The 27,424-nt window shown below is 42.8% G+C and overlaps 1 protein-coding gene across 6 annotated transcripts in view; it reads right to left on the bottom strand.

Annotated features, from left to right (window-relative positions):
* Positions 1-27,424, bottom strand: part of LOC106579423 (actin-binding LIM protein 1) — a 168,810-nt gene that overhangs the window by 37,659 nt on the left and 103,727 nt on the right. For 3 of the 6 annotated variants that reach the window (XM_045702618.1, XM_014159318.2, XM_014159326.2), the window contains exons 7-15: positions 13,492-13,579; positions 13,214-13,278; positions 11,026-11,103; positions 9,848-10,006; positions 9,404-9,448; positions 9,222-9,254; positions 8,958-9,084; positions 1,642-1,764; positions 138-242 (exon numbers count right to left, since the gene is read on the bottom strand). In XM_045702618.1, the coding sequence (XP_045558574.1) occupies positions 138-242; positions 1,642-1,764; positions 8,958-9,084; positions 9,222-9,254; positions 9,404-9,448; positions 9,848-10,006; positions 11,026-11,103; positions 13,214-13,278; positions 13,492-13,579 (823 nt within the window). The remainder of the gene's footprint in view (positions 1-137; positions 243-1,641; positions 1,765-8,957; positions 9,085-9,221; positions 9,255-9,403; positions 9,449-9,847; positions 10,007-11,025; positions 11,104-13,213; positions 13,279-13,491; positions 13,580-27,424) is intronic. The other 3 variants (XM_045702617.1, XM_014159324.2, XM_045702619.1) reach the window with 3 other exon arrangements.

Genomic DNA, 27,424 nt, shown 5'->3' with positions numbered 1-27,424 from the left:
AATCAAAAGCATTATTGAAATGGAAAAAGTGGTAGACAGAAGTGAAGTGAGAAAGCGATAAGAGAGAGAGAGATATAAAAGATCTCAGGTGACCTATAGCAGTGACAGTGACAGGGTACGCTCCGTGTGTCTCCTACCTGGGAGGTGGAAATGTTTAGGGGTCAGAGAGAGAGGCGGTGTGACAGGCCGGCTGTCTGGCCTTTGGGGTATCGGGGAGCTCCGCCCGCTATGTGGATCAGTGCCTCCAATGAGAAGAACCAAGAACAAAACATAAGCAGGGCAACGATACGGAAAACATAAGTTTGGAAAAAGCTAATCTCGCAGAGCCAGACGAGGGACTATTGCATATAGCTGTAAAGTCTGGCATGTGAGATTAGGATAAAGCATAAAAATGGACGCAAGGGGATTGAAAGAGTAATCTAATTTGGAGAATTATTGAATAATCCTGTGTTAGCAAATCAGTTAGTCACACTATAGAGGTCAGTTACATCTAGAGCTGTTACGGTGACCGTATTACCGCCACACCGGTGGTCACGAGTCATGACGACAGTCAAATTCCATGTGACCGTTTAGTCACGGTAACTAGGCTTCTCCAAATCTGTGCTCTGATGCCACTGATGGTCATTAATAGCCTACCAAACTTTCTAACTGCAAGTCGCTAATGGCCTGGTACTCAGCACTCTATTTAAGCAATAAGGCACAAGGGATTTTATTACCAAAGGTCCGCATCTGTGGCTATTGTGGAAGCCAGGAGATGCTAAATGTGTTTATGTTAATTAATGGGCAATTACCATAGCCTAGTGTATCCACGGCAGGTAGCCTAGTGGTTAGAGTGTTGGGCCAATAACCGAAAGGTTGCTGGATCGAATCCCTGAGCTAACAAGGTAAAAATATGTCATTTTGCCCCTGAACAATGCAGTTAACCCGCTATTCCCCATTAGGCTGTCATTGTAAATAAGAATTTGTTCTTAACTGACTTGCATAGTTAAATAAAGGTTAAACAAAAAAAATATATATCTTTTTTTAAATACAGTGAGACCAGCAGTTATTTGCATGACAATCACCGGCTGATGAAATGTAATGACAGCCCTAGTTACATCCTGTAGCCATGAGGTAATATGAGACCTATCCAAAGTATGCAGCCAGACATAATGGACATTGATCATTAAACCGGCAGAATGCCAGTAATGTGACTTGGGTGACATTTAGGTGCATGCATGGCCATCACTACTGCCAAATACAAACACTCAGAACAAAAATAGAATATTACATGGGCCAAAATGTCCAGAGGTCCAGTAAAGGTCTCTGGACATTTGATTGGTGTAAGTGAGCTGGGCTGCATGTCTATGTCATCTTATGACTTTGACAGCAGATGAGACGTCTCTAGCTTGGTCCCAGATCTCTTTGCCAGCCTATGGTCAGTTGGCAAGAAAAGCACAAACAGATTTTGGACAAGGGTACTCAGCTTCTGACAGCCGTTTTACATCAAATGTGCATGACTAAAGTATATAGGGGCTGGAGATGAGGGTAGAGACATGAGTTAAGCCATAGTCTGAGGCAGTAAGACTTGAATGAGGTGACATAGCTTGCCTGGGGAGTGGGGACAGTGGAGCGACGATGGGGTCTAAGGCCATGTCTTACCTTGGCTATGGGGAAAGAAGTGGTGTCTGAAAGGTGAGGTGGGACGGGAGTCACTATGGCTGGAGGAGCCCACACTGTTACTGCACAGGGCGGAGCAGAGCTTCTGCATGCCTGTCAAAGCTTCTGCAGGGGAGAGGGAGGGCAGGTGGGACAGAGCTGTTAGGAAGACATCATTACAGATGATGTGGAGGGGAGTTGGAGGAGGAAGACGGAGGTGTGGATGTGAAAAGGGAGTGAGACAGTCGGTAGACACACCATCACAGATAGACACAAGGAGGCAGGGAGGGAGGAACATAGGGGGGAAGAGTTAAAGGATAGGTAAGAGAGGAGACAGAGCCAGTGGATACACACCACCACAGTTAGGGAGGGAGAGGAGGTGAAAGAGGGTGAAGAAAAGAAGGGGATAAGGGAGAAAATCGGAATCATGTCAAAACTAGAAATTAAGAAACTTGAAATGAGGAGGAAGGACCATTTGAGTGAGATGGGGATAAGGAATAATGGACAAATTTGTATTATCGCTACATTAAAGTGGAACTGACAGCATTTTAGCAACATGAAATCTTATTAAAAATCTGTCCAGGAAGAATGACACATTTTTCTTTAAAAAAAAATGACAAGCGAACACTTACATGGTCATTTTCACATTTTCATACTTTCATAGAATGTTTGGTAATGACAGAGTAAGTCATTTGAGAAAATTTGATAGCAATATAGAGTGGGAAAGCAGACGTGTGTTTGGACAATTAACAGACATTGCAGTAAATAAAAGCTAATAAAAACATCTGTCTTGTCTAGGACCGGACTCAGACCGGTGCACCATAGCCAATCAGAGCTACAGTAGGCCTATATGCAAATAAGCCATTTCCCACATGGGGCTGCCATCAATCACTTTGAACTGGACTGTGTGTTCACAGGCAGTAGCAACAGCGTGACTTTAGATAATTAGAAAGCATTCGCCAAAAGCCACAAAATAAATTTACTGTAAATTCCGGACTATAAGCCGCAACTTTTTTCCCAGCTTTGAACCTCGCGGCTTAAACAATGACGCGGCTAATATATGGATTTTTCCCGCTTTCAATTTTTTTTCTTCCAAAAAAACACATTCTGTGACGTGCTCAGTTTTTGGGCGGCATGAAGCTTTAATTAGACCAATGAAATTGCTGAACGGGTTAAGGTCAAAGAACTTTTTTGTTTACTGTTTAGATTAAATCGAGCGCTCTCAAACTTACCATCATTCTGATTACGGTAGTCATTTTGTCACCCTTATCATGGAAAAGACACGGAGAAATGCATATGATGCAGCTTTCAAGTTGAAGGCGATTGATCTGGCTGTTGGAAAAGGAAATAGAGCTGCTGCACGGGAGCTTGGTCTTAATGAGTCGATGATAAGATGTTGGAAACAGCAGCGTGAGGAATTGACTCAGTGCAAAAAGACAACTAAAGCTTACTGCTAATTTTTAGTTACAAGCCGTGTTTCGTTAAAGCCTATTTATTTTTGTTACAAGCCGTGTTTCGTTAAAGCCTGTTGTCACGGCTCCTCCTCTGCAGTGCAGGGGCGGTTCCTCATGCAGGCAGAGGAGAGTCATTAGTGATTGGAGCCACCCGGGCTCAGGGTATAAAACTGCGCCGCCACCTCTCTCCCTCTCTCCCTCTCTCTCTCACTCCCTGTATGATCCTGTTTTGTTTGTTCCTTTGTAGGTTTATTTAGTTTCCACTCAGTCATGTCCACACACACATATTCACGCATCCATGCACCTTACATACACCTTACATTATGACATTTCCACACCTCATTCCTTCTTCTTTGTTTAGAGTTAATAGTTTTGTTTTACAATAAAGAACCTTTTGAATTGGCCTATACCTGTTGTTGATGTCCCCTCATTTTTGCCACAGGCTATGAGCCGGCCTGTGACACTGTGTAAAGTTCATTTGTTTCAATGTACCGGTAGGCACCTGCGGCTTATAGACATGTGCGGCTTATTAATGTTCAAAATAAAAAAAAATTACATTCAGTGGGTGCGGCTTATATTCAAGTGAGCTTAATAGTCCGGAAATTACGGTAATACCCTTGTTAGAACCAAGTATTTTGTTTATTTGTTATAATTCATTGGTAATGTATAAGTGAATAGGTTGGTTTACTTTTAAGTTTAAGTTTTGACCAATGAGGTCGCTTGTTAAGATGTGGTCAATGGGAGTTGACCTGGTTAACGGAAGGCCTGGGGAAAAAAGAGAGGGAGGGAGACGTTGAAAAGGATGGGCATTACATTATGACCGTTGGTGAAGAAAAATTATAAAATAAGAAAAATAGAACAAAACCCATACCTACCGAGTTTTGAAGGGAAATACCGATTTTATTTTATAAGAGAGTTGTTATAATTTTGTTAAGAAAGACTTAGTAAAGACTGAAGCTACCGTCTCACCGTGGAGGTATTTGACAGCCTCGAGGTTAGCCTAGCATCATGTGACACCGAGAGAGAATTGCTTGGGAAAGTTAACAAGTTCATGTTCCCATGGGATATCAGTTACTGCTAAGGAGTACTGTCTGCATTGATAGCTGTGCTTGCTGTGGATCTTGTGAGGAAACCTTCACGGAACTGCCATACTTCGCTGAGGGAATATCTACGAGTAGTGAGTAACCACAACGGTTGCTTTGGGACTTTATGCGTGTCGTAATTTTTTTTTTTAGCTCCAACGCTCGCCAATGGTGTCAGGGCTTTCAGAAGGATCGGAACAATACGCAGCGTGATCGTAGTCCCACATCTTTTATTAAATCGTGAAACTAATGCAATAAACAATAAACTTGAACTACAAAAACAAGAAAACTGTGACGCAGAGCAGGCATACACTACTCACAAAATTAATCACCCACAAAATACCAGTGGGACAAACATCAACTTAAATATGGCCTCCAATTAGAGACAACGACAACCGGCTGCCTCTAATTGGAGGTCATGCCAAACAAAAACTAACCTAGAAATAAAAAACTAGAAACTAAACATAGAAATACAAAAACAGACAAACACCCCCTGTCACGCCCTGACCCACTCTACCATAGAAAATAACAACTTACTATGGTCAGGACGTGACAAATGGGTTAAGCAAGTTCAAAATAATTTGGGCATGGGTTGTGCACGACTCATTGGGGTTTTATTAATTTTTTTTATTTTGATGTGGTGCTTTGAAAATGTAAAAATACACATCTTGAACCTTATGAATGTTGCCTTGGTGGAGTAATTTCCTGTTTAAATTACATTTAATGCATGGGAAAGCATATCCTTATACAATAACAAAAATCTATAATCATTCTATCTGAAGTTAATACCCTAGTTGTCATCACCCTAGATAGTTTACAATAGGGATTCTTATTGGAGATGTCCTTCTCACCTAACATCCCATGCGGTTGAGATATTCTATGTAAGGTAATATCGTGAGAGTCAAGTTTGAGCCTGGTGAGAGGATTACATACACATAGATTTCTGCAAATATGTAAATACCACAGGAGTCCTTGGAAACTTTACAGTCCTATTGATCAAACAACCATGAACAGGTAGGCTATCTATCTCTGTTACCTATGCACATCAACAACAGCAAGATCAACAACTAATGCTAGCAAGAGTGAGATTCGCTCAAATCCAACAAGGGAAGAGTAGATAAACTCTCTCAAACCTTTACGGCATGCTGACCGATAAATGATGAGAATTGCAGCCTGCTCGCCCTTCTGCAGCTTGCCTGCCAATGCATGCTTGTCCCAACTCACATTTTGACAACTAGGTGGGAAATTTCCTGCCCGCCCATTTGATCAATGCCAAATACATTTGACTGACAACTAAGAGATATGCTAACTGTGGATGACAGTTGTTCAAGTTCAGCATAGCTACCTAACAAAGTGATTCACATTTCTTGCAAGCTAACCAATTGACACCTGCATCTCTAGCTGTAGCCAACAAAAAACAATATGGGGTGGGCACTCACCCACTCGTCCAATGACATGACATCCTCCCAGCAGCTAGCTTGCTAACGTTAGGCTCTGTGTTTTCAGCTTGCTAAATAAAAGCTAGCCTATTAGCCACGTTATGACTGGCTTATGATCATTGCAACAAAGCCTCCTTCACTCACGCCGCCAAACTTACCCTAGTAAAACTGATTATCCTACCGATCCTCGACTTTGGCGATGTAATTTACAAAATAGCTTCCAATACTCTACTCAGCAAACTGGATGCAGTCTATAACAGTGCCATCCGTTTTGTTACCAAAGCCCCTTATACCACCCACCACTGCGACCTGTATGCGCTAGTTGGCTGGCCCTCGCTACATATTCGTCACCAGACCCACTGGCTACAGGTCATCTATAAGTCTATGCTAGGTAAAGCTCCGCCTTATCTCAGGTCACTGGTCATGATAACAACACCCACCTGTAGCACGCGCTCCAGCAGGTATATCTCACTGGTCATCCCCAAAGCCAACACCTCCTTTGGCCGCCTTTCCTTCCAGTTCTCTGCTGCCAGTGACTGGAACGAATTGCAAAAATTGCTTAAGCTGGAGACTTATATTTCCCTCACTAACTTTAAACATCAGCTAACCGATCGCTACAGCTGTACATAGTCCATCTCTAAATAGCCCACCCAATCTACCTACCTCATCCCCATATTGTTTTTATTTACTTTTCTGTGTCACGTCCTGACCAGCAGAGGGAGCAATTGTATTAGTTTTGGTCAGGACGTGGCAGGGTTGTGTGTTAAGTGTTGTGTTGGTGATTGGACTCCCAATTGAAGGCAGGTGTGTTGAGTTGCCTTTGATTGGGAGTCCTATATAGTAGTGTGTGTTTTTCTTTGGGGTTGTGGGTAATTGTTTCTTGTTTAGTGTGGTTGCACCTGACAGGACTGTTGGCTGTCAGTTTCCTTGTTTTTGTTTTTGTATAGTGTTCTTTCTAATTAAATTGAAGGAGGAATACTAACGCTGCTGCATTTTGGTCCATTTCTGAAGACAGCTGTGACATTCTGCTCTTTTGCACACCAGTATCTCTACTTGCACATCATCATCTGCTAATTTATCACTCCAGTGTTAATCTGCTAAATTGTAATTATTCCGCTACTATGGCCTATTTATTGCCTACCTCCTCACGCTGTATATAAACTCTTTTTCTCTGTTGTGTTATTGACGCTTGTTTATTCCATGTGTAACTCTGTTGTTGTTTGTGTCGCACTGCTTTGCTTTATCTTGGCCAGGTCGCAGTTGTAAATGAGAACTTGTTCTCAACTAGCGTACCTGGTTAAATAAAGGTGAAATAAAAAAAATAAAAATAAACAAATTGCCCTTGCTAGTTTGATTGTATTGACATTCTCAGTCTTCTTTACATTTGTCAGATTTTGTCCAAAATATTGAGTCATTGAAACTGAAACAGTGTATCCCGAATGGCTAGAGGCAGCAAACAATGTACCAGGACAGCTGTGATTTCTTTGTATTGCTGTGTGAGCCTACAAGACTGTTTGTCGTCCGTTATTAGTTTTCTTGTTTTTTGTTTCGTGTTAAATAACATGAGCATTCACATACCCGCTGCGCCTTGGTCCATCCATTACGACGACCGTGACAGAATCTCCCACCAACCACGGACCAAGCAGCGGAGGAAGGAGCAGCAGGTGGACTATCGGGAGTCGTGGACCTGGGAGCAGATTATAGCCGGAGGGGGCCCATGGAGGAAGGTTAAAGAGGACCGGGAATGTTACTGGGGTACACGGTTGGCGTTTAAACCTGAGAGGCAGCCCCAATAATTATTTTTGGGGGGGCACACGGGTAGTTTGGCGGGGCCAGGATTAAGCCCCAAGCTAAATCCCTGTGCTTTTTGGAGGCAACCTATTACTGGACAGGTCCCGTGCTTCGGAGTAATGCGCACTGCGTCGAGGCCAAGTATTTACAGGCCGGTGTGCGCGGTGCCAGCGCCCCGCATTTGCCAGGGGGAAGCGGGCATCCAGCCAGTAAGGGTGGAGCCAGTGCTGCGCTCGAGTCCGCCAGTGCATCAGCCCAGTCCAGTATGTCCTGTTCCCGTTCCTCGCACTAGCCTTGAAGTGCGTGTCTCCAGTCTGATACCTCCGGTACCAGCACCACGCACTAGGCTTCCAGTGCGTCAGGCCAGTCCAGTACGTCCTGTTCCCGCTCCTCGCACTAGCCTTGTGGTGCGTGTCCCTAGTCTGACACCTCCAGTACCAGCCCCACACACTAGGCTTCCAGTGCGTCAGCCCAGTCCAGTACGTCCTGTTCCCGTTCCTCGCACTAGCCTTGAAGTGCGTGTCTCCAGTCTGATACCTCCGGTGCCAGCACCACGCACTAGGCTTCCAGTGCGTCAGGCCAGTCCAGTACGTCCTGTTCCCGCTCCTCGCACTAGCCTTGTGGTGCGTGTCCCTAGTCTGACACCTCCAGTACCAGCCCCACACACTAGGCTTCCAGTGCGTCAGCCCAGTCCAGTACGTCCTGTTCCCGCTCCTCGCACTAGCCTTGGGGTGCGTGTCCCTAGTCTATATTTGTTTTATATGGTTTTGAGTGTGTGTTTATGTAGAGGGGCGTTTTATTTATGTTTCCGGGGTTTTTGGTTTAGTTCTATGTTGTACAGTTCTATGTCTGTTTCTAGGGTGTTTATTTCTATGTTTAGTATTTGGGATTGGGGCCTTCAATTGGAGGCAGCTGGTTATCGTTGCCTCTGATTGAAGGTCCTATAATTAGGAGTTTGTTTGTTTTGGGGATTGTGGGAGATTGTTCTTTCTATTGCTGTGTGAGCCTACAAGACTGTTTGTCGTCCGTTATTCGTTTTCTTGTTTTTTGTTTCGTGTTAAATAAAATGAGCATTCACATACCCGCTGCGCCTTGGTCCATCCATTACGACGACCGTGACAGGTAGGCTGTCATTAAAAATACGAATTTGTTTTTAAATGACTTGCCTAGTTAAATAAAGGTTAGATAAAATAAAAATAATAAAATAAATATAATGGCTTATTCATGACAGTTATTATAAAGTGTTACCAGAGTGGTCAGTGAAGAGTAAAGATATAGGAGGACAGCAACAGAGCAGCTGCAGTGGGGAGTTAAGATTAAGGTGGGGTTAAGAAAGAGTGACAGGCATGAATGATACTCCTGTGAGATGTGAACAAGTGGTATTATGTTCTTGTTAAAATAGTCAAGGAAGAGTGTTGAGGCAGTGCCTACTGTACATCTCAGACTATTTTAAATTATTTCACCTGTGTAACCTGTAAAGACTAACAATACAAACCATACATGCATGCATGCGCGCACGCACACAAACATGCGTTTGCACACACACCTCTCACCTGGTCTGTGAAAATGCTGTGGTGAGCGTGACAACGGGGTGTAACTATGACGATTGTAGACAGGCGAGCCGATGGAGCCCTGACTGGTAGACCTCTGAAGGATGTGTTCCCTCATGTCATAGCAGCTCTACAGGGACAACACAGTTACATCACCTGTCAATCACTATCAACCCATAGTCAAGAGCTTCCTTTCATTGTAATTCGATCTGAACGTTTGCAGCTAAACATGTACAGTGTATTACTGTGTAATGCAGTACCACCTACAGCGGATGATGTAGGTGACATGTTTCTTGAGGACTGAAAGAAAAAAATGTTTTGTCTTTATTTCAAGCTAACTTAGCTAACAATCCTGACCATACTGTAAGCAAAGAAACACCATACAACATACTTTAAGCACACACCAACACCATGTTATCATCAATGAGAATAGTTGGTGGCTGTCTTACCTTGTCATCTGGCATGGGGGAACGCTCCCTTCTCGCAGTATGGAGCTGTAGACACAGAAAAATGACTGAGCACTCTCGTGTCAATAATAGGTTTCCTTTATAAGGGTGAGTTTGCCATGAACCTGAGTGTGACATTAACACTAGACTTTGGATCCTTGAAAAAGCACTGTATAATTATAATGTATTATTATTACTAAATACGGAATGTACACAAAGTGTTAGCCTTCCACCCTGCAACAACAGACATATTTATTGCCTGACACATGACTCTCTGGGGGGGAGAGATGGAGAAAATTGATATGATTTAGGATAATATAATTTATGCATCACAGCTGTTTTCTCTCAAACCAATACTTACCCGGCACAGCTTGCAACTTCAGAATGAGGCCTTGTTCATTTCAACATGACACGTCACACACGCACATACACGTTCATGCAAATTACCTCTCCCACACTCTCCCTCCTCTCCTCCCTCTCATCAAGGGACAAGGTGTACAAAGGCTCATAGGTAATCAGATCAGGGCGGTCTATGTCATAAATGGCTTTGACTTTGGGAATGGCGGCTAGGTCCCTGTATTCAAGGATCTCATTGTCTACTTTTGCCTAGGGACACAGACAGACAGACCGACACATACATAGAGACAGAGCGAGAGAGGTTATACACAACTAAAAGCACACATCTACTGCAAAGAGTTAACACTAGCCAGTATTAGGGCAGCTAAAAAGTTCCTCTATAGACCCTGACCACTGGGTCTATAGGGTTAGAAGGATTACTTTATTATTTATAATATTATTTATTATTTTATATTTATTTATTATTATTACTTTACTTTAGATGTAAGGCTGAACAGAAAATGTATGTATCGGTAAGAATAAAGTCTACGACTAACATGCTGACCAGACCGGACGCGTCGCGTGCGCGAGCGTTGCAAAATAAATGTATACATGTTATTCAATCATTGCACTCACACTGCTCGCGAGCGTCTGCGTGGTAAGGCGCTAAAATAGAACTTGGTTCTATTTGTGACACTGGACCGCTGCAAGTCCTGCCTCTCCCATCTCCTCATTGGTTTTTAGGAACATATACCCACGTGCCATCTCCTCATTGGTTTTTAGGAGCATATACCCACGTGGGTGATTGCAAGATGAACTGAGGTCCACACTCCAGTCGGTTGTGGTAATGCACCTTTTAATGTCCAAAGAAGAAGAAGCCTGAAGGAGGAGCAATTACTAGAAAACAAACGTTAACCCTTTATTCTGTGGATTAGTCTGTGCTTTTCTGGTAAAATAACAACCCAATGTTTATATTCCAGGACAAATTAGCTAGCAAATTTGCCATAAATGTTTAATGCTTTTCAACCTGTCCTCAAATTAATATAATTGGTTCAGAGTTTGTTTTAATAATTCAACCTGCGTGTCCTGATGGCGTCTGGTGTGGGGGGACAAAATCAACATGCGCGCAATGCCACACGCGATCTGGTCAGCATGTTAGACAAAGTTTACACATGGAATGACGATTTATCTTAAGCTTCCCTAGGGAAGATGTGGCCTATAAAAAAATATAAGCAGTACATCCAGCCCAGTATGTGTGTGAGGGTAGTTGTATGGTAGACAGAACTCACATATATGGTATGACCTGGTGAGCCATGTATGCTTGAACCAGGTCTGGAACAGATACTCTCAGATGACGACCTTGAAGGCTGCAAAAGGAGAACAGAAAAGGAAGTCAAGACAACATCCCAACAACCTCTTGATGAGTTTTATAGGTGTTGGATCAAAGTTGCTACAGTATTGTGTTCGCCTCAATTTGCAAATGAGGAATGAAATTTGTCCACTCAATCACTGCTTCGTCAAAAGGAGGGGAAAATAAGAATTCATCAGGCCGTCATTTTAAAGAAAAAAATGTCTTAATTGACTCGCCTGGATAAATAAAGGTTCAATAAAGAAAAGACAGTTTAACACCTAACTTTGTTTTTGAAATTCCACCACATTGTCACATGACAAGTAGATTCAATCTTTAAATAAAATACAAACACATTATCTTGCAATGATGTCATTCATTTGCCTCTTGCAAAGTGATTGAGGGCATTTGCATTGTGACTTAGTAATGTCCTTAACACTGTAAATACCACATGCATTCCCATGGGAAATTAATTTCAGATGAAAACAACAGTCCTGAATTAATGTATTGATTGACATGAATCATGTTTTCACAACCACATGGTTACTATAAATGGGGGCTTTGTAAAGAGTTTTAGGGTGAAAACAACCATCACTTTATATCGTTTGATATTTATCTTCATGGCTCAAATTACAGGGGTGGCTGGGTGCCCCCATAACAAATTGGGTGTCCTCAAGAGACATTGGGGATCCCCAAAAGTAAATGTATAATTTGAACCATTTTTATGTCTACTTCTCAAATATGTCCTTGTCTTTAGCCCTTACTCCTTCCACATGAGTGTGTCAGAGAGGGGGCTGTGCTTTGCCTCCTCTCCAACCTGACTTAGATGGAGCCCATTCAGCGGTCCAAGTCTCAGCTCACCAGGGATGGGGTCAATTCCATTTCAATTCAATCAATTACGGAAGTGAACTGACATTTTAATTCCAATAAAAATTAGAATTTTTCATTTGGAATTTCAGTTAATTCAATACCTCATGAATTGACTGAAATGAAATGTAATTGACCCCAAACCTGCAGCTCACACGCACACAACCACCACAGAGTGTGGGACACACACTACATACAGAGGTAGACATAAGAAAGACAAAGGTTAAAGGGGAGGTGTCTGTAGGTGTCTGTGCAGCCTAAAGATACATTTTAGCCGCCTAAAAACCAGTAACACAGACACAGCCAATCTCGGTTTGCTCCCTACCCCTTCTTTTTAGCCCCAACTCTTTGATGTTTGCAGATCTGAGAGGTCTGGTAGGTATAGGCCGTGTAGTGGTGGAGCTTCCACCATACTCTTCTGTAGGGCTGCATCACCACCTGTTATGGCAACTGCATCGCCATCAACCACATGGCTCTCCAGAGGGTGGTGCATCACCGGGGGCACGCTGCCTGCCCTCCAGGACATTTACAGCACTCCGTGTTGAAGGAAGGCCAAGCAGATCTTTAAATACCTCAGGCACCCAAGCCACAGTCTGTTCACCCTACTACCATCTAGCAGACAGAGACGGTAGAGGCGCGTCAGCTGGGACAGAGACTGAGAAACAGCTTTCATGACCAGGCCATCAGACTATTGAACAACCATCACTAGCCTGTCTGGTACTCAGTCCTGCACATTGAGAATAATGTCCCATGTATAAAGTCATTGAATACTGGTCACCTCATTCTTTTTATATACTGTTGTTTACTCACTGTGTCTGTATATACTGTATTCTCGACATATCTCATCCTAATATACTGTACATACCATTTTCTTTTCAAAATTATATACTGTCTATAGCCACCACGTATTTATATTCTCAAACATGCTCACTCTAATATATCTACTTTGGATTGTTATTTCTTGATTTTTTTGTTTGGATTTTTTATTTTTGTGTGTATTTGCGAGACATTCTACTGTACTTTTGGAGCTAGTAACATAAGCATTTCGCTGCACCTGCTATAAGACCTACAAATCTGTGTAAGCGACCAATCAACTTCAACGTTTTGATGTATTACTTACACATCTGCACACATCGAAGGTTTAGGTCCAATGGGAAGGGGTATGGGGAGCAAATTGGGACTGGCTGACACAGAAGAGACACTTGCACAATGCAAACAAGGTAAAGGTACAAGAGGTCATTCATGTCCAGATAGATTCCTACCTGTTCCCTCTGTTGCTCCTCTGTTCTGGTTGTGTTCTTACAGCCAGGGTGCCATACGGTTGATCCTGTGGAACAGAACAGAGACAGATGGTCTTAGAGAACAAAGACATCCAAACCTAACCTGGTCCCAGATATGTTTGTGCTATCATGCCAACATGTATGTTCAAACCTAAGAGTTGGCAATACAGCAGATCTGGGACCAGGCTAAACCAACCCAGCTATACTGTAATAACCCTCAAAATGCTTCAATCATAACGTCAGCCCATCTAGCTACTTACCTTGCAGGTACATCTCTTCCCCTTCTGTGAACATCTGGTTGCACCTGCTGCATCGTGCACAGCTGGGATGGTAGTGTTTGTCCCCTGCCTAGAAACAACACACACACAAAACACACGCTCAGATATCATTAAGGACTTCAGGTAAAAGTAGGTATTGGAAAAATAGTTAAGGACACACAGAGAGAACAGAACATAGTGAAAAGTATATCAAACAATAAGACCAGACCAATGCCCAAAATATTAATTCAAAAATAAAGAAAACAATATTCAGAATGCAACTTACTTTCAAATATCTATGCCCAGAGAATCACAAACTACATAGTTCACTCACCACATAAATAATGAAATACAATAAAATCTGGAAATAAGTTACTGAACACAAAATCATATACAGTTGAAGTCGGAAGTTTACATACACTTAGGTTGGAGTCAATAAAACTCATTTTTCAACCACTCCACAAATTTATTGTTAACAAACTATAGTTTTGGCAAGTCGGTTAGGACATCTACTTTGTTGTGCATGACACAAGTCATTTTTCCAACAATTGTTTACAGACAGATTATTTCACTTACAATTCACTGTATCACAATTCCAGTGGGTCAGAAGTTTACATACACAAAGTTGACTCTGCCTTTAAACAGCTTGAAAAATTCCAGAAAATGATGTCATGGCTTTAGAAGCTTCTGATAGGCTAATTGACATCATTTGAATCAATTGGAGGTGTACCTGTGGATGTATTTCAAGGCCTACCTTCAAACTCAGTGCCTCTTTGCTTGACATCAAGGGAAAATCAAAAGAAACACCTCAGATAAAAATATGTAGATCACAAGTCTGACTCATCCTTGGGAGGTACAAAAGTATCTATATCCTGTCACGTCCTGACCAGCAGAGGGAGTAATTGTATTAGTATTTGGTCAGGATGTGGCAGAAGGGTATTTGTTTTGTATGGTTTAGGTTGAGTGTGAATTTTGTAGGGGTGTTTGATTTATTATTTCCGGGTTTTGGTTTATGTTCTATGTTTTGTATTTCTAGGTTCATTCTAGTTCTTTGTATTTCTATGTCTAGGTAATTGGGTGTTGGACTCTCAATTGGAGGCAGGTGTTTTTATTGCCTCTGATTGAGAGTCCTATATATAGGTATGTGTTTTGTTTGTAGTTTGTGGGTAGTTGTATTTCGCACTGCTGTGAGTATTAGCCTGTGAAACTGTCGGTCTGTCATTCTTTGTTTTCTTGTTTTTCTGTGTTCACATCTATTTAATAAAATATAATGATGAACATGCAACCCGCTGCGCCTTGGTCCTATCTACATAACGACAGCCATTACATATCCACAGTAAAATGAGTCCTATATCGGCATAACCTGAAAGGCCGCTCAACAAAGAAGAAGCCACTGCTCCAAAACCGCCATAAAAAAGCCAGACTACGGTTTGCAACTGCACATGGGGACAACGATCGTACTTTTTGGAGAAATGTCCTCTGGTCTGATGAAACAAAAATAGAACTGTTTGGCCATAATGACCATCGTTATGTTTGGTGGAAAAAGGGGGAAGTTTGCAAGCCGAAGAACATCATCCCATCCGTTAAGCACGGGAGTGGCTGCATCATGTTGTGTCGGTGCTTTGCTGCAGGAGGTAATGGTGCACATCACAAAATAGATGGCATCTTGAGGTAGGAAAATGATGTGGATATATTGAAGCAACATCTCAAGACATCAGTCAGGAAGTTAAAGCGTGGTCGCAAATGGGTCTTCCAAATGGACAATGACCTCAAGCATACTTCCAAAGTCAAGCTTTTGGAGTGGCCATCACAAAGCCCTGACCTCAACCCTATAGAAAATTTGTGGGCAGAACTGAAAAAGCGTGTGCGAGCAAGGAGGCCTACAAACCTGACTCAGTTACACCAGCTCTGTCAGGAGGAATCGGCCAAAATTCACCCAACTTATTGTGGGAATTTTTACTACGATAACATGTCAGGAATTGTGAAAAACTGAGTTTAAATGTATTTGGCTATGGTGTATAAAAAACTTCTGACTTCAACTGTATAAACATGTATTTCTAGTACTTATAGTACCAGTCAAAAGTTTGGACACACCTACTCCTTCCATGATTTTTCTAAATGTTTTACTATTTTCTACATTGTAGAATAATAGTGAAGACATCAAAACTATGAAATAACACATATGGAATCATGTAGTAACCAAAAAAAGTGTTATTATATTATATATTTGAGATTCTTCAAAGTAGCCACCCTTTGCCTTCATGACAGCATTGCACACTTGGCATTCTCTCAACCAGTTTCATGAGGTAGTCATCTGGAATGCATTTCAATTAACAGGTGTGCCTTGTTAAAAGTTCATTTGTGGAATTTCTTTCCTTCTTAATGCATTTGAGCCAATCAGTTGTGTTGTGACAAGGTAGGGTTGGTATACAGAAGATAGCCCTATTTGGTAAAAGACCAAGTCCATATTATTGCAAGAACAGCTCAAATAAGCAAAGAGAAATGACAGTCTCTCATTACGTTAGGACATGAAGTTCAGTCAATACGGAAAACTTCAAGAACTTTTAAAGTTTCTTCAAGAGCAGTCACAAAAACCATAAAGCACTATAATGAAACTGGTTCTCATAAGGACCTCCATAGGAAAGGAAGACCCAGAGTTACCTCTGCAGCAGAGGATAAGTTCATTAGAGTTAACTGCACCTCAGATTGTAGCCCAAATAAATGCTTCACAGAGTTCAAGTAACCGACATCTCAACTGCGTGAACCAGGCCTTCATGATCGAGTTGCTGCAAAGAAACCACTACTAAAGGACACCAATAAGAAGAGACTTGCTTGGGATACCTCTTCTTTTTATCTGCGCATTCCTGAGAGGATTCTCTTGGTAAAAGCTCTATGTTAGAGTGTATACGTGCAGATGTATACCCAGATATCAATAGCATAGAGAACCTTGCTAGCTAGCCTCTCTATCTGGGTGCTCTGCTGTCCCTCCACTCGGTTTGGTATGTGGCATCTTGTTTGGCTTTAATGACAGTGTACCAACCTGGGTGATACTCGTATTGCGGTGTGGAGGGCTTGTTCTAGTTGTCTTTGTCTTGGTTTGTCCACCGGTACTCTCCCGGTTTTCATTTAGCCCTCGGGCTCCACGCCTACCCTTGCCAAGATCGGGAGCCTTTGTATGTTTCCCTCTGGCGGACTTGCAGTTCTCCCCTTGAGAGTGAGCAACGTGACGCAAGGCGCACCACGTTTATCTCTAACAGGGCGCAGCCATTGTGTCTAGAATCTTATGTGTTCCACGGTGAACAAGCTATGCAAAGTAACTAACTTAATGAGAGTTGACCATTGCAGGACTAAGTACTAAGTTGCTAAACACACTTCCCTTACATCCTGCCAACTTAAACCCCAACAAATAAGCAAGAATAAGCTTATACGTGGTGTGAGTTACAGCCGACCCACACATATAAAGATAGGACTAAGCTATAAACGTGTGCGAGTTCCCATGCTCTCCCCGCACTGTCAGGCAGTTCACACTCCATTTACATCTCCTATGCTTCTGATAGTGTATGACTCAAGGCAGATACTGTAGGTACGTAGTAATTTTCACTATTATACAATATTGCGCAGTGTGTCCTATAGACATAGTATATTACACTGTTGGCTTAACATTTCTAACTTTGGATCACGCGCAGAGAGCGGTTAGAGAACCCAACAGTTATCTGGCCTGCATCGCTTTTGGAGAATGCATGCACATAGCACGCCTGGAGGGGATGAGGGCCACAGTACAGTCCTCCTCCACTGATGATTGCATTCCCCCCTCTGGGTGTGGTGCGTCGTCGCAGTGGCACCCCTTTGGCCACTTTTGGCTTCAGTGGTGATCTCACACCGCCATCTCTGGCTGGCACAGTCTAAACTGCCACCGCCAGTTCAGGAAACATTCTTGGAGCTCCCCCTCACACCAGGTTCACCCTTTGGGCCAGGGGTTGTCAACATCATACAGCAGACTACAAAACTGCCAGCCCTAACGCCGCGCCTCGGAGGAACTGAAAGACAAGGCCGCATGTCTCGAAAGCTCTCCAGCAACATCTTGGCCCTCCTCTTCCCCCGCCGAAACAGCAGGGGCAGGGAAATGGGAGCCAACGTTTTACACCCCGACAGCGCAAGGACAGGGGCCATGACCACATTTACAAGCAGTAGACATTGCTAAAAGGGGTGCGCCTCAGCAGCTCTTTTGATGTGCTGGCGGTCGGCCTCAGCCGTCTCTCCCAGGCCCAAAGGGCAAACTGGGAGAAGTGGGTCGAGTCCCCCTGGGTACCAGACACAGTCCTGGATGGGTACAAACTCCAGTTCCGATGCTGACAGCCGCCATACAGGGGTGTCTCTGTGACAGACGGAGTGAGGAAGGAGGCGTTCCGGCCTCACTTCTGAACATGGACGCAATCAGAAAAGTAGAGGCGTTAGAACGGCTAAGTGGGTTCTGCTCCACGTATTTCATAATTCCGAAAAGGGTGGAAGTTTCCGGCCGATCCTGGACCAGCAAATGTTTAAAGGAGCACAGGTTCAAGATGCTCTCACCAGCGCGGGTGATGCAGGCCATCTCGAGCGGCCTATGGTTCACCACGCTCAACCTGAAGGATGCGTACTTCCATGTTCCTGTTCACTGAAATCACTGGAAGTACCTCAGATTGGCCTTAGAAGGAGAGGCTTACGAATTCCCGTTCACATTCACAAAGTGCATGGACGCAGTTCTAGCGCCTCCCGCGTCCCAGGGAATTCTAGTGCTGAACTACTTGGATGACTGGCTGGTGTGTGCTCAATCAAGAGAGCAAGCCACAACAGACAAGGATAATCTTGAAGCACATTTAAGACCTGGGCCTCACCCTAAACAGGGAGAAGAGCAACTTGACTCCCTCACAAACGGTGGTCTTCCTGTGAATGTTGATCGACTCAACTCTTATGAGAGCACGACTCCCTCAGGTGAGAGTAGAAAAGATACAGACCAACCCCAACCGTTTCCGGTTCGGACGAGCCGTGTCTGTGTTAGCGTGCCAGAAGTTACTCGTCCTACTCACTTCGGCATCTCTGTTAATTCCACTAGACCTTCTCCAGCTCAGGCCAACCCAGCTACGGTTCAACTCTCACCATCTGCACCAGAGACGACATATATTGTCATCTGTCGGTGACGAATGCATGTGTGAGGACTCTGTTGAAGCGACACTCCCACTCCTTCCTGTCAGAGGGAGTGATACTGAACAGTCCACCGCAGGGAGCTAGTGTGCACCGATGCCTCGGTAGCGGGTTGGGGGGCAGTGTTCAGAGGCATGACAGCAAGTGGACGCAGGAGCCCCCCATAGAGTGGCTAGCACATCAATGTGCTGGAGCTCAGGGCGGTTGGCCTGGCCTTCCAACAGTTACCGCCCTACTTGGAGAGGAAGTATGTCCTGGTTAGATCAGACAACACCACAGTAGTGGTGTATATCAATCACCAGGGGGACTAAGATCACGGCACCTCCATGAAATGGCTCGGGAGCTCTGGCTGTGGGCCCAGACCCACTTAGCATCACTGTGAGCAGTACACATCCCCGGGTCCTGAAACATGTGGCAGACATGCTCTCGAGAGATGCCCCACTGGAGGGGGACTGAAGTCTACACCCTCAGTTGGATCTGTTTGCATCTCAGGAGAACACTCATTGCCCCAGTTGGTTCTTGATGTTGGACCCTCAGGCTCCTGGGTCTGGACGCCCTCTCTCACGATTGGCAGGCAATGAGACTGAGTTCCCACCATTTCCCCTGATCAGGACTTGGCCTCTGAGAGGTATAAATTGACCAATCTAGGCATTCAGGACAATGTGGTGAACACGTTGCAGAATGCCAGGGCTTCCTCCACCAATGCGTCATATCAAATGCAGTGGGCATATTCTGTACTTGGTGTGAGGGTCATAATGTTGCCCTCGAGTCATGTGATGTACAAACAGTTTGACATTCTTTACAATCACTGCTTGATGTGGGCAAGCAGCATCCACTTTGAGAGTTTATTTAGCTGCAATCTCGGCATGGCATGACGATGGCCACCCTTAGCTCTTTATGAAGGGAGTTCGATGCCTGCGTCCAGGGAAGGCCTGTTCCATGCCAAGCTGGAACCTTGAAGTAGTGCAACGGCAGCTATTTAACAAGGGACTAATCTTACTCGGAATGTCTCGTGCTGCGTGGAAGGTTACCATTTTGGAGTGCTCTGAATGGCACACATAACCAGGGTTACAAACGTAACCTTCGATGTAGTATACTGTATAATGTGTAGTATACCGTATAATGTAAGTATAAGGAGTTTAAATTTCCATTAACATATTGCAGGTGCATACAGTAACTTGTGGGGGTTCATGCAACTTGCGGGGGTTCAGTAACTTGCGGGGGTTCCCTCAATTTTAGAAACAGGTCAATTTGACCACCCGCAATAATAAAGCTTCTTTTCTCACTCCTCTCTTTTTTAACAAAACCCTTAATTCTGTGAGATAACTTGTAACAAATAAATAAATATGTTCATATTTAACACGGTCAATTCATGAGCACAAATAAGAATTACATAGAAAAGGATAGCCTATTTTTCAAATTGAGGTTTCTGTGACGAGATGCGCTGTCACGATCACTGTCCTCGAACTCCCTGTCATAGATCAGCCAAGGCGCAGCGTGCTGGTAATTCTACATACTTTATTTGTGAACCCGAACAAAACAAGAAACAGGTGAAAACAGAAAGAAATGTGTCGTTCTGGGGCTGCTCAAAGGCAGCTACACAAAAACAAGATACCACAACACAAGGAGGGGAAAAAAGCTGCCTAAGTATGGTTCCCAATCAGAGACAACAATAGACAGCTGCCTCTGATTGGAAACCATACCTGGCCAAAACACAGAAACAAAATACATAGAATGCCCACCCCATATCACACCCTGACCTAACTAAACAGAGAAAAACGTCTCTCTCAGGTCGCATCTAGCTTGTGAGCGCGAAAAACAAGTAATAATTGGTAACGGTTATATTGGGCTCATATTTGTGAGTTCAAAGAGAACTTTAGTAGTATTATAAATATTGGAACAACTGGTTTATAGTAGGCTACAGAATTAGAGAAGGTATGTTAATCTGAACCTCAGGCAATAGGCTTAAACAAGCCTGTTTCTCTTTCCCAGTCAGAGGTAGCCTGCCTGTCTCACAGACTGACCAGCAGCAGCAACCTATCTTCCTTATTTATGTTTAGAAAACAAATGTGAAGGCCAAAATTGTGAGGGGAAAGCTCTTTTTTTTGCAACCTAATAATCACCCTAAGAATACTTCCAGAACTACCTTTATTATCGTCAAGTCTATATTAGGTTATGAGCCAGCAATGTTAAGGGGCGTTTTTCCCCTCGTCATTTCTCCGTCAACACTCCATATTACAGAACAAAATTTGGCACACCGGTTGAGAACTCAATTCCCTAAATGGTTAGCAGATGGCTCTGTGATCCACTCGCTAGAAATGTAGAATTCACCCACTCTTTGTTATTTGTTTCGTTAGTTGACGTTGTAACATTACTTGCTAGCTAGCCAGGCTCCTGTGTTCACGTCTCGTCCGACCAGCCCAGCTATTGCACAAGTTGGCTAACTGTTAACGTTAGCTGGCTAGCTAACTAACTCGTTGTGACAACATTGGCCCTCAACATACTTCTTTTGTTCTATTATCTCAGACATATTCACAATTAAATTCAAGACATGAACTATTTAACATGAAGGCATGAGCACAGATCAGCTACATTCATTTAGTTGCATCAAATCGACCTCTCCACCATAGCTAGCTAATGTTAGTTACGTTAACTAATCAAACCAATGATGCCTCAAATGACATACAATAGCATAATGCCGCAACATGTTCATCAAACAGAAGTAGAATGTTATAGCTATGTCTATTCTTACCTTGATTGTCGGTATTACCTACTCCTTGGCCATATCTTCAATATTATTAGGAGTCTCATCACAAAATCATACAAGTATCTATGCAATGTTGGTCTGCACTAAGATGGCTGTTGACTGATGTTGCCTGATTTAGGCTCACTTTCTGACAATTGTGTAATTAATAAACAACTTCACTATTGAAATGCAAGCAACAGATGAGACCAGTTACAGGAAGTATTACAATACCAAAACATAAATAACATAACAATATTTCACTTAAGTCAACCTTACCAACATGATTGTAATACATTTACATTTAAGTCATTTAGCAGACGCTCTTATCCAGAGCGACTTACAAATTGGTGCATTCACCTTATGATATCCAGTGGAACAACCACTTTACAATAGTGCATCTAAATCTTTTAAGGGGGGGGTTAGAAGGATTACTTTATCCTATCCTAGGTATTCCTTAAAGAGGTGGGGTTTCAGGTGTCTCCGGAAGGTGGTGATTGACTCCGCTGTCCTGGCGTCGTGAGGGAGCTTGTTCCACCATTGGGGTGCCAGAGCAGCGAACAGTTTTGACTGGGCTAAGCGGGAACTGTGCTTCCTCAGAGGTAGGGAGGCGAGCAGGCCAGAGGTGGATGAACGCAATGCCCTTGTTTGGGTGTAGGGCCTGATCAGAGCCTGAAGGTACGGAGGTGCCGTTCCCCTCACAGCTCCGTAGGCAAGCACCATGGTCTTGTAGCGGATGCGAGCTTCAACTGGAAGCCAGTGGAGAGAGCGGAGGAGCGGGGTGACGTGAGAGAACTTGGGAAGGTTGAACACCAGACGGGCTGCGGCGTTCTGGATGAGTTGTAGGGGTTTAATGGCACAGGCAGGGAGCCCAGCCAACAGCGAGTTGCAGTAATCCAGACGGGAGATGACAAGTGCCTGGATTAGGACCTGCGCCGCTTCCTGTGTGAGGCAGGGTCGTACTCTGCGAATGTTGTAGAGCATGAACCTACAGGATCGGGTCACCGCCTTGATGTTAGTGGAGAACGACAGGGTGTTGTCCAGGGTCACGCCAAGGTTCTTAGCACTCTGGGAGGAGGACACAAGGGAGTTGTCAACCGTGATGGCGAGATCATGGAACGGGCAGTCCTTCCCCGGGAGGAAGAGCAGCTCCGTCTTGCCGAGGTCATCAGCACTATTCATATTAACCTAATGGACCTCCTTAGCCTGTTGGGGCTAGGGGGTAGCCTTAATCCCCCAGTTGGGATTGCTAGCAAGGCATAAATTCAAAACATCAAAAATCTAATAATTTCAATTTCTCAAACAATCAACTATTTTACACCATTTAAAAGATAAACATCTCCTTAATCTAACCACATTGTTCGATTTTCAAAGAGGCTTTACGGCGAAAGCATAAAGTTAGATTACGTTAGGACAGTACATAGCCAAAAAAGTACAAACATCCATTTTCAATTCAAGGACAGGCGTCACCAAAAGCAGAAAACCAGCTAAAATGATGCACTAACCTTTGACAATCTTCCTCAGATGACACTCCTAGGACATTATGTTATACAATACATGCATTTTTGTTCCATCAAGTTCATATTTATATCCAAAAACAGCATTTTACAGTGGCAGAATTTTTTTTCTCCCTCAAATGCTTCCGGTAAATCAGGTTACAATTTATAAAAGTACTATTCGAAAACATTGGTAAATTATAATATTGTCATTCAAAGAATTATAGATTAACATCTCGTAAATGCTACCGCATTGCCAGATTTCAAAATAACTTTACTGGGAAATCAGACTTTGCAATAAACAGGGTCCTATGCTAAGAACATGCTAAGAACAATAGGCTAGGATATACAGGTTAGCACCATCTAATATCAAAAATACTATTGTTAATAATCCCTTACCTTTGATTATCTACATCAGAAGGCACTTCCAGGCATCCCAGGTCCACAACAAATATGGTTTCTTTTGACAAAGTTCATAATTTATGTCCAAATAACTCCAAATTGTTCCATGTTGTTAGGCGTTCAGTAGGCTCCTCAAAAGTAGGGCGGGGGGGGAAGTCAAAACGAAAAGTAAAAAAAAAAAATATCTATTTACGTTCGTTCAAACATGTCAAACGTTGTTTAGCATCAATCTTTAGGGCAATTTTTAACGTGAAACATCAGTAATATTTCAACCCGACCTCTCCTATGTCTTGAAAACCGTTTTTGATAAATGTCTCGCCTCACATGCATGCGCAGGTGCGCACAATAATGAAGTGACGACATCCCAGGGACGTCAACTTCTCTTCCTTGTCATCCGGTCTCTGTTCATCATAGACACTTCAAACAACTTTATAAAGATCGTTGACATCTAGTGGAAGCCGTAGGAAGTGCGAAATTAATCCTTTGTCACTGTGTGATCTATTAGCAATGACTCGAATATAGTACAGCCACAAAATTCTCATTTCCTGCTTGTATTTTTCTCAGGTTTTTGCCTGCCATATGAGTTTTGTTATACTTACAGACACCATTCAAACAGTTTTAGAAAATTCAGAGTGTTTTCTATCCAAATCTGTTAATAATATGCATATCCTAGCTTCTGAGTTGGTGTAGGAGGCAGTTAAAAATGGGCACATATTTTTTTCAAAATTCTCAATACTGCCCCCTAGCCCCAACAGGTTTTAACACAAACAAGTAATTTTTTTCTCTCACTTTATTTTAAATGATCATGTAATGGTGAATGAATCACACATTGTTTATGTGGTAGCTACAAGCTGTCTGTGTTTACATCCCTCTCAGTCCATAGGGCAGCTCACAATTGGCCCAGCGTCGTCCGGGTTTGGCCGGTGTAGGCCGTCAATGTAAATAATAATTTGTTCTTAACTGTCTTGCCTAGTTAAATAAAGGCTACATTACCAAAGATGGCTATAGAAGAGGGAGATAAGTTACAAAAAAAGGGTGGGTGGGACTAGGTGGAGTTTCAGATCTCTTGGAGAGTTACCCTCATGTAGCTTATCCACCCACTAGTTATTAGAATCAGGTGCACTACATTAGGGTTGGAGAAAACCTACAAGACGGTAATCTGTATCTGATTATGCTGGATCTTATGTCGAGTCTGTTGATTCCATCTTCTTCTGGTCATCCTCATCATGGTACTCAGGGGCCTGATTGGTGTCACACTTTTTCCCCAGCTAACACATCTGATTAAACAAATTGCATTCCGAGAACTAGAGTTACCCATCTCTAGTAGACCATCACCATGATCACTTGAAAAACAAAAATATTGTCACAATTACTTCGTTTGCAAACTGTAGCAACACTGAAACTTTTTTAAAACCGGTAAATAAAGCAAACAGGTACAAACATCCTTTGAAGTATAGTCAATGTGTTCACAGAGTTGGATCATTTTTACATATGGTAGCCAGGGAGAGGTGAGGCGGATAATGTGATTAGTCTAGATCAGTTGTCTCCAACCTTTTCTTAGTCAAGATCACTTTCGCAATCAAAAAGCAAGCCGAGACCATAATTTATTTAAACATGACTTATTTTTTTTACATTAACCTAATAAAAACTTATGTAGGAATGAGGTTTGTGCAGTAGCCCTAATAAATTATCACAGCATATTGGCTATATGCCTGGCCTACCAATATTGTTCTTCTCAGACCATAATATATTTCAAAACTCTAGCTTTGATAACAAAATTTATCAGATGGTGTAGCACTTGCGAGGCACAGCTAAGCATACATTTTAATAATTTGCAAATAATTATCTGTTTTATTTTACTGGACTGGTGGTACCTGCATCTGATGGTCATGGTGCTTTCATGGTGCTGGGAACTCTGGGATAAAGGTAAAATCATGAAGTCAGTGATCATCAGGTCGGAAAGTCAGAGCTCTAGAAAGATTCCAGAGTTTCAGGCTTGGAATTCCGAGTCGGATGACCCTTCAAAACGATTTTTTCCAGTCAGCTGCTAATAATAATAAAAACACAGGTCTATCGATACACTTCGCTAATCATTCATTGCAGCTGCAGCGCGAGTGGAAGTAAGGAAAGTGTGTTTTATGTTCTATGAATTGAGCTATCCGATTGGCCAGAGCATTAAGCGCACTCAATTTAGCCACAGATCTCCCGGTCTGCCGGGTAGGTGAAGTGTCTTTTCAGACAAATTAAATGGTTTAAAATGGGAAAACTTTGCCTACCTGGTTGCTTTGTCTTCTGAATCAAGTGCACCTACACTGCCGATTCAAATGATCCACTTATTATCATGTGTTGATGATTTGAATCAGGTGTGTAGTGCTAATGCAAAAACAGTACATCTTCCTCCACTGTCCCACACTGGGCACAAACCAGTGATCCTCTGCTCGCAAACACACAACTGTCCTCCTTGACAATGTACCAACGGTTTGAGCCACAAATTGGATGGCTTCATCCGCAACATTTCAAGCCAGCTGCGGAGTGAGCTTACAGCACATTCTTAACACTGTTACACGTTTGTATGTGATCACGTATTAGTGTAAGTCTGCAATTCCTCTCGTGACCCATCTGCCCTCGGCACTACTCATTCATGTCGCCTCTCTCTTAGACCATGGTACTGTACTTGTACTCAGTCTTGCCTTCTTGCCCTTGGACCTACTCATCCAAGGCAGGCCTCTCCAGAGGAAAAGTGAGGGGGGAGAGAGGGATAAATTGACATTAGAGGTCGACCGATTAATCGGCATGGCCGATTAATTAGGGCAGATTTCAAGTTTTCATAACAACCGGTAATCGGCATTTTTGGATGCCGATTATGGCCAATTACACTGCACTCCACGCCGAGACGAGGAAACTCCAGTTTGGGCCACCTGGCTCTTTGCAAACTGTGTGAAGACCATTTCTTCCTAACAAAGACCGTAAATAATTTGCCCGAATTTGACATTATTATGACATAACATTGAAGGTTGTACAATGTAACAGCAATATTTAGAATTATGGATGCAGTATTTCACTGAAAGAATAAACGTTTTGTTTTCGAAATTATAGTTTCCAGATTTGACCATATTAATGACCTAAGGCTCGTATTTCTGTGTGTTTATTATATTATAATTAAGTCTATAATTTGATATTAAATAGAGCAGTCTGACTGAGCGGTGGTAGGCAGCAGCAGGCTCATAAGCATTCATTCAACCATCACTTTCTTGCATTTGCCAGCAGCTCTTCGCAATGCTTGATGCACAGCGCTGTTTATGACTTCAAGCCTATCAACTCCCAAGATTAGGCTGGCAATACTATAGTGCCTATAAGAACATCCAATAGTCAAAGGTATATGAAATACAAATGGTATAAAGAGAAATAGTCCTATAATTCCGATAATAACTACAACCTAAAACTTTTTAAATGGGAATATTGAAGACTCATGTTAAAAGGAACCACCAGCTTTCATATGTTCTCATGTTCTGAGCAAGGAACTTAATAACCTTTCTGGCGCAGGGGTCCCGCAGGTGACCCACCTCGACAACATCCGGTGAAATTGCTGAGCACCAAATTCAAAATACAGAAAACGTAATATTAAACCTTCATGATAATACAAGTGTCATACATGATTATTTAGCTTAGAATCTTGGCAATCTAACCGCATCGTCAGATTTCAAAAAGGCTTTACGGCAAAAGCACAGCATTCGATTATCTGAGGTCAGCGCCCCACAACAGCATATTATTCAAACAAGCACAGGCGTCACAAAATCCCAAATAGCAATAAAATAAGTGACTTACCTTTGAAGATCTTCCTCTGATCGCAATCACAAGAGTCCCAGGAACACAATGAATGGTCGTTTTGTTCGATAAATTCCTTCTTTATATCCCAAATAGTCCGTTTAGTAGGCGTCATTGAGTTCAGTAATCCACCCGTTCAGAATGCAGACATAGGAGTTCCAAAAGTTACCAGTTAAGTTTATCCAAACAAATCAATCAATGTTTCGAATTCATTATTAGGTACTCTAATATCTAAATAAATGATAATATTTCATACGGAGCAAACTATTTTCAATAGAAAATGAAAAGA

The sequence above is a fragment of the Salmo salar genome, chromosome ssa19, assembly GCF_905237065.1.
Source record: "Salmo salar chromosome ssa19, Ssal_v3.1, whole genome shotgun sequence".
Taxonomy (NCBI): domain Eukaryota; kingdom Metazoa; phylum Chordata; class Actinopteri; order Salmoniformes; family Salmonidae; genus Salmo; species Salmo salar.
Note: the sequence above shows the minus strand (reverse complement) of the source record. Positions and strands in the feature narration are given on the sequence as shown.